Below are 13800 nucleotides of genomic sequence, written 5' to 3' on the forward strand. Positions count from 1 at the left end.
ACTCATCATATTAACGATACTATATATATTATGAGCAACATTGGAAACTAATAATCGAAAAAGTACAACCCAATATACAAAATAAATCAGTTAGACACCATACCTTGGTCTACGAAGTGTCGCAACTCGAAACTTTAAATACAACAACTTTTGACGAAGTTTTGAAATGAGAGGCGATGAGCTCTTCTCGGCCAGCAGCGCGACCGGTTTTATAGGCCTCCGTAGCTCGGCGCCAAGATCTGTGGCGCCGAGCTACGAGGCCGCATCGGGGCCGCGTCGATGCTAGGTCAGCCTAGGCGCATGGAGGCGTTAGTGCCACGTCACATCTCGGCGCCATAGGCTATGGCGTCGAGGTAAGTATCGGGTCCAAAATTACATATAAAATTTCTCGGGTCTAAATAAATATTTTTCGAAAATAGTGTTAAAAACAAAAAATTCAGGTTTATGTACCGGTGACAGCGACCGCGACAGGTCCTCTCCCCCGGACCGCACCCGCTGTAGCCGCCATGTCGTCCGCCGCCGCCACAGCCTTTGCCGGAGTCTCCGTCGCCACCCCGAACCTCACCACTCCATTTCGCGGTCGCGTGCGCCTTCCGCTACGCGGGGTCTCCGCTGCCCCACGCCGCGCCGTCGCTTCGATGGCCGTGTCCGCCCCCAGGTCCGGCGCCGCCGCCTCGTTCCTGGAGCGCCGCGAGTCCGAGCGCGCTCTCCACTTCGTCAAGTACCAGGGCCTCGGCAATGACTTCATTATGGTGCGCCTGTTTCCGTTTCCCAACACTCTTCAGCTATTCCGCCCCGTGAGGTGTTCATTTTGGGAGTGACCCGCCGTTGAGAATTCGTGCAATCCGTGCTGTTTTGATTTTCGAATGCTCTGCTATTGACGATACTTCGGTTTTGTTTGCTGTTTCCTGTTTCAATTCGTAGGTGGACAACAGGGATTCGTCGGTGCCGAAGGTGACGCCGGAGGAGGCCGCGAAGCTGTGCGACCGAAACTTCGGCATTGGTGCCGACGGCGTCATCTTCGTCATGCCAGGGGTCAATGATGCCGACTACACCATGAGGATCTTCAACTCTGACGGCAGCGAGCCAGAGGTGCGCGTGTCTCCACCATTTCATCACAATACTGAATTCTATTGCACGGTCGTGGATGTAATGTTCTCGCAATTCTTATTGGTAGCCATTCTTCTCAGCCACCAAATTGTGCTAAGCTAAGCATAGTGCGAAGCTGGTGCAGGTTTTATCATGTGAGCTTTAATGCAAAAGGAGAAAACATGTAGATGTGTAGTTGTGAGGTTCTTCAAATTCTGGTAGATGCAAACTTCAGCCTTCAAATCAACTTGCTAGCTCAAGCTTTTAATTTGCCAGGCACCGATTAGTGTAGATTGGGACACCTAACAATCTAAGCATCATCAGAATATTTTCCAGAATTGGTCACTTGGTGTATCTTTACTATATCCACTATTTAACGGCCTTACCAGATTTATGGTCTGTATACCGTACATGTCTCACTCTCTAACATAAACTGGGGCTATGTTTTAGTATTAAATTCTGTTCTGTCAGTGGTGAATGGCTGTTATACAATTCAAGTTTCATCATGTTTCCAATCCTAAACAAATGCTTATTATATGATCACATATGTTCTGGCTGTTAAACATTTGAAACGTCATAATGTTTCCAATCCTAAACAAATGCTTATTATATGATCAGATATATATGTTTCTTTTTTGCACTGTTAACTATCAAGTAGAGTGAAGGAAAGTGAATATTAAATGTCGCGCAATGTTTTTTCCTTATCTTTTTTAATCTCCAGGATATGGACAACCAGAAAATGTTTAATACAGCTTGTTAATCTGAACTGTTCTCATAGACTAAATTTTGATCGATCATTTCTTTTTTGATTTTCATCAGATGTGTGGTAATGGAGTCCGTTGCTTTGCTCGGTTTATAGGCGAACTTGAAAATCTGCAGGGGACACATAGGTAATGCATTGCAGCAGCATTGTAAAACAGTTAAAATGAATTACACAAAAAAATGCACTTGAGACCTTTTGTTCTTTGCCTAATTTGGTTTTGTGGGGAATCTGAGTCTAATATTTCTTTTTGGGCTTCTTTCGTGTTTCATCTTCATAAGAATGATCGAGTTTTTTACGTGGGCTTGCCAATTCTATCACAACACTTCTCCTTACCCAGGCTTGGGAGTTTGGGACCTGCTATGTTGAAACAACTTAGGCAGAGCAGTAGTTGTTGAATCTGAGTTTAATATTAATATACTTGAAACACAAGAATGCTAGAACTATGATAATACGTGGATGCATCATTTTTTTTTTGTTATGGACCCTGAAATTAGTCTTCAAACATTTCAGCTTCACTATTCATACTGGTGCTGGGAAGATCATTCCTGAAATACAAAGTGATGGGCAGGTAAATATTTTTCTTTCAGTAATTTTGGAGTCTGAAGGACAAGCTTGATGTAGTGGTGAGTGCTGCCTCACTGAGTCACTAGGTCGCGGGTTCGAAGCAGCCTTCCTGCATTTCGGGGAAGGCTTGCCTCAGTTTATCCCTTCCTCAATCCCACTCATGTGGGAGCCTTCGACACTGGGTCTGTCCTGTTTAGTCATTTTAAAGTATAATTATGATAGGCCCTTTTTAATTCTAGAAGACTATAATCATGCCTCGCTAGTTATGTTGTTTGGTCATGAGCAAAGTTAATGCCTTTACTTTGAGTGGTTGTCTGGTAAGGTTTGTTCCCTCATGTGCAACTGATTTTTGTCTTGCACTCTTCTGCAGTTTGTTATTGACATCAAGGTTATTAAAACGATAAAACGTTGAAACGCTCATGAGAGAAGTTTTGACTGTTAAACGTTTAAACAAAGTTTAAACGTAGTTTTAAGCAACATAGGAAAAATACCAATATATCATAATTTCAGACAATAACATGAAGTTAAATACCAAAACAAAGAGGTTGGTAGCTTACCAAAACAGAGGTAGAGGAGGATGAGAGGAGTTGACTGCTAGGTGTTGGCCACCGGCTGCTAGCAAACAGAGGCGTGGAGAGAGAGGGCAGCATGGAGGGAGAGGAGCGACATGGACTGCTCACAGCATGGAGAAGCGGTTGCACACGCCGCGAGAGGGCACACTCGGCGTGGAGGGCGAGGGCACACAAGGTGCTGCAGACGACAACAACAACACCTTTAGGCGGCAGCGATGATAGAGAGTAGAGCGGTGTGCTACTAGCCATTAGGCTTCAGGGCAGGGGAGTAGGGCAAGCGTGTGGAGACTGGGCCGGATTGGACCCAAAAATAACTAACGGACTGAGCCCAAAAGTAGCTGATGGTCTAAAACTCGCATGAAACAATGTGTTTTATAGTTTAGAACACCAAAACGCGGTTTCAACCTTTAATTAGCGTTTTGACATTTAAACGTAGTTTTTGTTACTAACCTTGGATTAGAGTGAGTGCGATTAGTCCTTAGGACTTAGTAAAATATATAGGCACAACTAATATGGGCCACATGGGCATTAACACCCCCTTCAAACTCAAGGTGTTAGTGGAGGATCTGAAGCATTGAGTTTGATCAAGTTGAGTCGATGTTGTTCTCTTATTTGTGCTTTTGTGAAGAAGTCCGCAACTTGCATTTCTGAGGGCACATGTTGAAGAGTAATAGTTTTCTGTTGACAATGAGACCGAGTAAAGAAAACATCAACACCAATATGCTTTTAAGCTCATGCTTAACATGATCATTTGCAATCTGTATGGCGCTAGTGTCGTCGCACACGAGAGGTGGAGTATCACAAGAGACACCCAGATCAGCTAATAACCATCTTAGCCATATAATCTCTGAAGTAGTAGTAGCAAGGGCTCGAAGTTCTGCTTCTGCAGTAGACCGAGATACAACGGTCTGCTTCTTAGATTTCCATGCAATATGAGAGGAACCAAGGAAAATAACCTGTAATAGAGTGACGATCAGTGCGATCACTCGCCCAAGTAGCATCTAAGTAGGCGTGAAGCCGAAGAGGACTATCACAACCATTGAATAAGCCTCGAGATGTTGTGCCCCTTAAGTTTCTCAATACACGAATCAAGTGACCATAGTGAACTGAAGTAGGTGCAGAGACACTTTTTTTTCTGGAATACGCAGGAGAGCTGCACATCTTTGCATTAAAAGAAGAAAGGGGGAGGAACCCCATTACACCATGCACATTACACCCCAACACTAGAGACTGACTAATGATCAACGACTAACACGGAGAAAACACGACCCACATCGCTGTTTTAAGCCAGCAACTCTTCGACCTAGAGGAAAGACAGGGCCTTGGCTCTAGTCAAGTACCAGAGCACCGCCTCTTCCCTAGCCACCCTAAGGGCTGTGACCAAGCTAGGATTACATCCATGAAAGACACATCTATTCCTATGCTTCCATATGGTCCAAGCACCTAGGATTACTAAAGAATTGAAACCCTTCCTCAGAAGATCAGATGCCCGAGAGCTGCTAGTCTTCCACCACGACTCGAAGGAATCCTCGTGAGCTAGACACAGCTCCTGCAGCCCCACTGAACTAAGGAAATCAAACCATAACTACTTGGCAAAAACACATTTGACCAACAAGTGATTTATAGTTTCAGCCTCTTGGTCGCACAAGGGACAATGCTCTGGCTGGTCTAGCCCTCTCTTTCTGAGCCTGTCAGCTGTCTAGCACATATTATGCTCCACAAGCCAAATAAAGAACTTGCACTTCCCAGGAGCCCAAGATTTCCACACTCGTTCTGCTGGTTCGAACTGAACTGAACCATGGAAGAGAGCTTTATAAGCAGAACTAGCTGTATAATCCCCTGAAGCACTGAATTTCCATATATGTCGTTCCCTTACTCCAGGCTGAAGAACAATTGCCTCAAGCACTTCACAAAGTTCCAGGAATTCAGCAATGACTCTGACTGAAATTGCTCCTTTTACATCGGGAGATCCAATGGAGATTAGGGAGAGCATATTTGACCAACCGTTTGTTGGCAAGACGCATGGGCACCATATCAAACATTGCAGGAGCTATGTCCCTAATACATCTCCCATCCAACCATCTGTTCTTCCAAAAAGTGTATTGGCTCCATCACCGAGCTTAGTAGTAACGACTATAACAATCAGATTCTGTACCACCTTACAGGCGTGAGTGGGGAAGTCCGTCCAAGGCCTACTGGGGTCTGTTTTCTGCAGCCATGGCCAACGAGCCCTCAAAGCCCAACCGAGCTTCTTTAAATCACTAATCCCAAGATCACCCAGTTCTTTGGGGCGGGTAACCTTAGGCCAAGCTAGGAGGCAATGACCACCACAAAACTCTTTCCTGCCCCTCCAGAGGAAGCCCTTCCTCAGTTTATCGATTGCTATGATGGCCTAGACAGGAAGGTCAAGTGCCAAAGCAGCATAAATCATCTTTGCCGTCATGACGAACTGCACATGAATAGCTCTACTAGCCCTGGTCATGAGCGCAACTTTCCATCCTGGCAGAAGGCTGGCCACCCTATCAACAATGGCCTAAACCTGGTCCCTTGTGAGTTTCTTGGGAGACAAAGGCAAACCGAGGTACTTAAAGGGAAAATCTGAAAGTGCAGAGACAAATTGACTCAAAATATGAATGGTATGTGCAATATCCGGTCGAGTGATGGTGAGATAGACTAGACTGTCGACGATATGATGATATCTGGATGGATCCTTTAGTGGTGAACCATCATTCGGACAAAGTTGTAAGTGAATATCTATCGGCCTTGCAGCTGTGCGATTATCACTCAGACCAGAGCGAGCAATAAGAACTTGAATGTATTTGGACTATGAGAGATAATATCCCTTTGTAGATTTGTAGATTGTAATATCTCAATACCTAGGAAATATCCAAGAGGGCCCAAATCAGACATCTTAAAGTGCTCACTAAGATGTTGTTTTACTTGAGAAATATGTTCTAGATCATCACCAGTAATCAACACGTCATCAACATATAAAAAGAGCAAAGTGCACCCTCGTGAAGAGGAATGAATAAATAAAGCAGGATCATGATCGCTAGGGGGAAAACCAACTCCCCTATTACAATGACAAACCTTTGAAACCAAGCACGAGGGGATTGTTTCAATCCATATAAAGCTTTATGAAGATGACAAGCATGTTCGGAAGGAATATCAACACCTGGAGATGGGTGCATATAAACTTCTTCATGCAAATCACCATGAAGAAAGGCACTTTTAACATCCATCTGAGAGATAGTCCAAGAAGAAGACGCTGCAACAACAATCAAAGTACGAATAATCGTCATGTGTGCTACCGGTGCAAAGGTTTCATCATAATCCAGTCCCTGAGTTTGCTAACAACCTCTAGCCACAAGACGAGCTTTATATCGCTCAACCGAACCATCAGATTTGGTCTTAATCCTGAAGACCCATTTGCATGTTATAGGTACTGCATGTGAGGGTAAAGGAACAAGATCCCAAGTGCTCGTACGATCAAGAGCATCCAACTCCTCTTTCATAGCAAGCCGCCTTCAGGAATACCATAAGCTTCCTGATAAGTACATGGTTCAACAATTACTGCAGCAACACGAGAAAATCCATAGCGAGCCGGAGGTTCAATTTTGCTACGATCACGAAGATGATATCTCAGATGAATTGGCAACGCATCAGGAGACTGTGACTCATCATCAATATGTACATCATTAGAAACAACAGTGGAGTCATCATTGTTAGTACAAACATCAGCAACATGATCGTCGTCAGGACCAACCGTGGGACCAGAACGAGGACGATGAATGTATGTTTTGGTGATAGGTGGTTTAGAATCGAAATGTGAAGCAGGTTTTGAAGTAGAAGGATTTGTAACGGGAATCAGAACATCCGATGGGGATGTGGTAGATGATGGTGTATTCAAAGATGAGGACCCAGATGAAGGAACATGTATAAGAGAAAGGCGACAGTGGACGTCCAGAGTTTTTGAGCGCCTGGACGCCTAGGTGACGCCTTAAACCATGCAACAGACAGGCACCAGACAACGACGACTGGAGGGTAGAGGCTCCCTGGAAAGTGGGATCTTAGCTCCTAGGATCTCAGCCGCGTAGTGGTTGACGCCCTACAACAACGGGCGGATCTGGGCGGGCAGAGGCCGGCGGCCGGATCTCAGCCGCGCAGAGGAGGTGGCGGCGCCCAACCTTGGGATGGTGGCGACGGTGCCCTACAGCGAAGGGATGGATCTGAGCGGGCAGAGGCCGGCGAAGCCCTACAACGGAGGCGGGCAGCTCCCGGGATCCGACGAACACGGCGGGTCACCGACGCCGTACAACGGAGGCGAGTAGAGGCCGCCGGCACCCTGGATCTGGACGAGACGACGAAGACGGTGGCGCCTGAGATGGGGCAGAGAGGCGGCGTGACGACAACCGGGTGGGTGTGACGGTGGCCGGAGGGGATGGGCCAGAGAACTTCGGTTGACTGCGGCCTGCAGGAGAATGCGGCTGAAAAAAAATAGGCCCTAACCCTAACCTGCTTTGGTACCATGTTACTAACCTTGGATTAGAGTGAGTGCGATTAGTCCTTAGGACTTGGTAGAATATATAGGCACAACTAATATGGCCCACATGGGCCTTAACAGTTTTAATAACACTGATCGACATACTATATACCACTATAACTGAAGTAGATAAACATGTTGTTTGGACCAAAATGACACTTATTTTTGCTAGCGTAGCAAGCTTAACCTTTTGTGGCAGGTTGACTGGCAAGTTATTATCCTCTACAAAAGACAGTCAATTTGTTGGAATAATACGTGTGTATTGCATGCAAGATAATGTGCTAATAAATTGTTGTACTGCACAAAAATGTTGTGAACCAATTAGTAGCCAAAAAAGGTTACCTAACTTGAGTGTAGCAAGTCAAAACTAGTTCAGTACAGTAAGCCAAAGGCCCTAGTTAAGCTCTTATTCTACTATTGGTATACATTGTCAGGATATTGTTATTTTCTGGCCCACTTTTAAGCTAGCGAAATCTTGCCTTGAGCCTTCTTTGGCTTGAGTAGCATAAAATGTATTTGCCTCCTATTTAACTTGGACCTTTTCAAGTTCAAAACCAATTAATACACTCATTCTTGTTTGACATGGGTAAGCCTATCCAATCTTTAAGTTATACCTCATAAAATTTTATACACATCTTGTTTTCAGGTAAAGGTTGATATGGGAGAGCCCATCCTTTCTGGAGCAGACATCCCCACAAAACTGGTAGCTACCAAGAACAAAGCTGTTATCCAAGCTGAGTTGGCAGTTGAGGGCTTAACATGGCATGTCACATGTGTTAGCATGGGCAACCCCCACTGTGTCACATTTGGGGCAAACGAGTTAAAGGTAATCAGCTTGTAAATTCATATCCTATTCATGTCAGCTTGTTTCTTTTGAAGTTGCACATTTTATGGATCCATCTGTGGGTATATGAAGTCTTTGTTGAAACTTTTGAATCTTTAATTGTTGGTTCAACATTCTTTGTTGTTACATTTTGTACATCAAAATTTCAGATTTGGAACTTGCTAATTGTTCAAACCAGTGACCCCTGTGATCCATTTTGTTCATGATTACCACAATCTATCGTTTTTGCTTGTGAAAACTGTGTGACAGGATTATGTGTTGCAACACTTTAGGAGATAAACAGAGTTTTTGTAGAGATGCTTCAGTAATCAATATGGTTTGGCTATTGTCTATTTGTTGAGGTCCATATGTTCAGATAGTAACCCAGCAAGTAGCAACCATGAGCTGAATAGAGTTCTATGCTAGTTGAACTATGTGCATGATGAATAGTACTTTACAGTCTAACCAAATGTCCATGTAACTATATATTGTAATCAATGATTTCAAGTCGCCTAGTCGCCTGGTCGAACCCTGGGACCGACCAGGCGACTAGTCGTGATTAGGCGACGACTAGGGCGACTAGTCGTGATTAGGCGACGACTAGGGCGACTAGTCGACCCCTAGTCGGTCCTAGTCGGTCCCTGGTCGTCCTAGACTAGTAGCTATACTTATATAGGTATATATATAAATATACCTGTATACATTATATAAATTAGAACAAACAACTAGGATAAGGGGAAGCTCTGTTTTCTGGTCGCTCGACCAGCTAGTCGAACTGGGGGACCGACCAGGCGACTAATCTCGATTAGTCGTCGACTAGGTCGACTAATCGATCTCTGGTCGACCTGGTCATTTACTGGTCGTCCTGTTCATCCAGGAGACCAGGACCTATGTATATAATATATACTATTATACTATATAGTATATAATATATATGAACTTCATATACTATATTATGAAGGATAGGGTAAACATGACATGAATTCAGCAATACTGAAAACAGCAGAGAAACACTTACTAGTTACTAATACTACAAGTCCCAGATACCACACAACACACATTACCACCCAGTTACCTAAAGAAGATCTTCATCCAACCAAGGTTCAGCTAGGCGCTAGGCGGAATCTAGGCGGTGACCCATTGCCTAGCGCCTAGTCGGGAGTACTCGGTCTTAGGCGCTTCTAGGCGCTTTTCTAGGCGTTTTGGCAATATAGCCATAAATTATATATATTATGTATATAACTATATATACTATATATATAACTACTATATATGACTATATAACTACTATATACTACCAACCAGATTTTGACCTGGGAACCCCCCGTCTAACCACTGCACCAACATATTGGAATTCGAGTGAAGAGTATAACATACCATTGTGCTATCAGCTGTAAAAACAAAGAACTCAAGCACTTCCAGTCAGCATCTATATAACAAAGCACAAGCAGAGGAAAGACGGGGAAAGAAACAGAAGAGGAGGGAAACAGAGCTGCAGAGGAGATGCGAACTGCAGAGCATATCCAAGTCGAGCAGAGCATATCCAAGATGAGCAGGGAGGGGAGCAGCCGACGGGGGAGGAGAACTCACCGGCGGGGGAGCAGGGAGGGGAGCAGCCGGCGGGGGAGCAGCCGGAGGGGATGAGCGCCGGAGGGAATGAGCAGCGAGGCAATTTTCGTGACCATGTGGGAGGGAGACCGAGCGGCAGCACAGCACGCGCGCTAATACTCCCGCGCGCGCGCGCTAAAAATTGCCGCGCGCTCGCCTGCGCGCCCGCTTAGGCGCCTGCGCGCCGCCAACTCGCCGCCTAGGCGCGGCTGCGCGTCGCCTAGTCGCTGCGGCCGCCTAGACGCCGCACAGAGCCCTAGGCTACGCGGCAGCCTGGCGATTAGCGCCTAGGCGCGCCTAATCGCCGCCTAGTCGGCGCCTAGCCGAACACTGCATCCAACTGAAATTCATCACCTGCAGCTCCCCTTACACCTGATTCTTGTTCGCCTTCATCGTCATCATCATTCATTTGTCTTGCTGTCTCTTGTTCTTGTTCATCTTCAGCAGGAGAATTGTCATCTTCTTCACGTATGTCTTGAGCTGTAGCTGCTGCATTTCTGGGTCGTTTTCTGGTTCTAACATAGGTTTGTGTCTGGGTTTGAGAGGAGGAACCATCAGCAGCAGCAGTCCTAGGCAAATTTCGGCCTCGGAGACCCTGACTTGCACCTAGAGCTTCATCCACGGCATCCCAAATGTTATCACCATCAGATTCTTCTTCAACCCATTCATTTTGCCATGTAAACTCTTCAAGCAACAGTGGATTGCTTCTCTTTCCCTTGGAACCTAGCTCTCTTATATTTGTGAACCTATTATCCATCTTTCTGTTGTAGCTTACATATGCCAATTTATTTAGTCTCTTGTGCTCCAGTCTGTTTCTCTTTTTTGTATGGATCTGCACATGGACATAGTGACATACATTATTAGTTTATTACTCAATCTGAAATTCTGAACTCTGAAGTATGAAGTATGAACAAACAAAAAAACAGTACTTACTGCTGCAAAATCACTCCAGTTTCTTTCACAACCAGATGCTGAGCAACATAGGCTTATAATTCTTAAGTAGAGGCCGCTGGCGTTTCAACTCCCTGTAGTCGGGCCGCCCGCCAAAAAAGCCCACGAAGGCACGAAATAAAAAAACCTAGATCCTAAACCTAGTCGCGCAGAACCGGCTAATCGAGCGACTAATCGACCCTAATCGTCGACTAGTCGGACGACCAGGGCGATTAGGTACTCTAATCGAGTCGGTTGTGCTAATCGAGCTCTGCTAACCGACTAGCCCGACTAATTGCGACTAATCGCGATTAGTCGGACGACTTGAAAACATAGAGGGGAAGGGACGCAGCCACAGCCGGTTGGAGACTGCAGTACTGCAGCAGGCTGCAGGACTCCAGGAGAAGGGGCAGGGACGCAGGGTGCTGTAGCCGCCGCCCGCCGGTGTAGCCGGCGGCAATCAAAGTCCAGGACTGCAGGGTCGTGCAAGGCAGGAGAGGAGAGGAGACGTGCAGAGAGCCAGAGACTGTTGGCGGCTAGGTTAGATTAGGAGAGGAGACGTGCAGTGACTGTAGATGGGCTAAAAAAGCCAATAACTAAACCCTAGCCGGGACGACCAGGACACATAAGTCGGACGACTAGTCGCCCTAGTCGACGATTAGTCGGACGACCAGGACGACTAGGTTGTCTAGTCGAGTCGTCCAGCAAATCGTGTACTAATTACCGACCAGCCCGACTAATCGCGATTAATCGCGATTAGTCGGACGACTTGAAATCATTGATTGTAATCATAGATTCTAGTCTTGACTGGACTCCTGCAGACCTTGCAGATCGACGATTTAAAACTCAGCGAAATTGGGCCTAAATTTGAGCATCATGAAATGTTTCCTGCTCGCACAAACACAGGTAACTCTTAATTTCTTCTGTTTCTGTGGATAAATCCTTGTATTTGTATTTTATTTAATTGACTTTCTTTTTGCAGAGTTTGTACAGGTTTTGTCTCGCTCACACCTCAAAATGCGAGTCTGGGAACGTGGTGCTGGTATGATTAATCTTCCCTTAACATCCTTTAACTGTAGCATATGCCATTGCTTGAATCTTAGAATGTCTTCTCTTTTGTTGCCTCCTGCATCTAGATTTTTGGATTTTACTCATATTTTGGGTCTAGGTATCAATATGTCATCAGTACCACAATGTAACTCCATAATGCAAATGCATATACTGTATTTTTGATCTTAAGTGACACCTCTTTTTATATTTATGCGGAGTGGGTATGCAAAATGAACTTTAAGGTTTGACTGTAGGAGCAACTCTTGCCTGTGGTACTGGTGCTTGTGCGGTGGTTGTTGCAGCTGTTCTTGAGGGTCGAGCTGAGCGGGTTTGTCTTTCTTGCCTTTTGTGTTTGCTTTTTTGGCATTTCACTCATATTTACTACAGTCTATAGTTTGTGTTATACCTTGATCTTTTATTTTTTTAATCATAACAGAAATGTGTAGTTGATTTGCCTGGCGGGCCATTGGAAATTGAGTGGAGGGAGGATGACAATCATGTTTACATGACTGGTCCTGCAGAGGCCGTCTTTTATGGATCTGTTGTTCACTAGGTCAGTTTTATGAGGTCTAAGATTCCTACCTGCATCTCAACAATTATAGTCAACATTAGACACTGTCACACTGATATGGGTGGATACATTTTTTAAATATAAGATAGGGATGAATACTGTGTGGCCATTATAATCAGATACACTTCTACCTGAAAAGAAACATTTGAACTGTGTACTCAAATACCATACAATTTAATGCTGAAGTAGGTATAATAGCAGACACAAAAGCATGGTAACATGTTGATACTGAAATCTAGTTGTACTGGTATTTTTTTTCGAAAGTAGTTGTACTGGTATTGAAGTTTGCATTGCCAATATATCAATTTGTAGTAATCTAAGAATCACACCTGTACTCTTTTCTATTTGCAACTACATCTGCATGTTATTACCTTATACGTGAAATGCTGTTTTGTGACCTAATAGTTAGCATTATACTAAGGTTTCACTCAACCAATTATCCAATCGTTTGTTAAACCATGACACACTACTATTTTACTGTTAATTTATATGCTTTCCAAACATTATTAGGTACTGGGGAGTGGGGACCAAGATAGAAGGGTTGGCTGCCACTCAAAGCTTGTGAGATTGGTTACAATATCCATGAAACTGAATGTTCTGGTGCCAGTACACTCGTTTAGATATTTTAAATTATGGTTGCTTGATTTGGGTAGCAGTAGAGGCTTCCTTTTGAAGCATTCTAGTGTTGTCCACCTTTTGTACTCCTTTAGTCTGTCAGGTTTGAACTACATTGTTAGCATGTCTTTCCAACCATTTTCTGTTTCTTTTCTTTGCAAGTTAACGTCAATGCAGCTTCAGTATTGTTTTCTACAGATTTATCTTGATGCACTGCAGAATGAATGGGCTTACTAGTTTGCTGGTATGAATGTTGCCTATTTCCTGGAAATCGTTGTCATCTAAAGTGCTTCTGACAAAAGACAGCATGGGTTATTGGTTATGACTCACTGCTAATTTCACCTGCAACAATTAATAAAGTGTCACATTCTGTGCTTATATAATTTCTGTGTTTTGCTTTTACTAACTCCAGGACACTTCTTAGGTTTCAACTTGAAGGGTTTATACATCTGTTTTTGTTTCCAACATTTGAACATAAAGGCATCAGCAGTGCGGTCCTGCCTGTTAGGCTGTATTACTGTGGCTGTCTGGCTGTGTGTGTTATGAGCCTAGAGTCCAGCTCATGTAAACTATTACTGTCTGGACTAGTCTGGCTGTGTTATGGGTCTAGAGCCCAGCCCATGTATAGCCTATTAGGGATAGGGAAACCATAGGCAGGCTCCTATATTGTAA

At 44.5% G+C, this 13800-nt stretch overlaps 1 protein-coding gene across 4 annotated transcripts; it reads left to right on the plus strand.

The window, feature by feature from the left end:
- Nucleotides 1-411: 411 nt before the first annotated feature.
- On the plus strand, nt 412-13511 carry LOC100191234 (Diaminopimelate epimerase chloroplastic). Of its 4 annotated transcripts, none has more exons than XM_008649867.3 (10): nt 412-752; nt 925-1092; nt 1909-1979; nt 2363-2420; nt 8178-8357; nt 11714-11798; nt 11875-11934; nt 12197-12270; nt 12379-12495; nt 13327-13511. In XM_008649867.3, the coding sequence occupies exons 1-9, from the start codon at nt 507-509 to the stop codon at nt 12493-12495; spliced, it is 1059 nt and encodes a 352-aa protein (XP_008648089.2). In that variant the 5' UTR covers nt 412-506; the 3' UTR covers nt 13327-13511. The 4 variants fall into 4 exon arrangements, with proteins under 4 accessions (XP_008648089.2, XP_035818524.1, XP_008648467.2 ...); XM_035962631.1 differs by having other exon boundaries at nt 11723-11798; XM_008650245.4 differs by having other exon boundaries at nt 11723-11798; nt 13024-13395.
- Nucleotides 13512-13800: the final 289 nt, after the last annotated feature.

The sequence above is a fragment of the Zea mays genome, chromosome 1 (genome assembly GCF_902167145.1).
Source record: "Zea mays cultivar B73 chromosome 1, Zm-B73-REFERENCE-NAM-5.0, whole genome shotgun sequence".
In the NCBI taxonomy this organism is placed as follows: Eukaryota; Viridiplantae; Streptophyta; class Magnoliopsida; order Poales; family Poaceae; genus Zea; species Zea mays.

Coding starts and splice junctions, on each gene's coding strand:
- LOC100191234 (XM_008649867.3), top strand. CDS start 507: ATGTCGTCCGCCGCCGCCACAGCCTTTGCCGGAGTCTCCGTCGCCACC. Junction 2,421..8,177: donor AAATACAAAGTGATGGGCAG/GTAAATATTTTT, acceptor TCTTGTTTTCAG/GTAAAGGTTGATATGGGAGA. Junction 12,271..12,378: donor TTGAGGGTCGAGCTGAGCGG/GTTTGTCTTTCT, acceptor TAATCATAACAG/AAATGTGTAGTTGATTTGCC.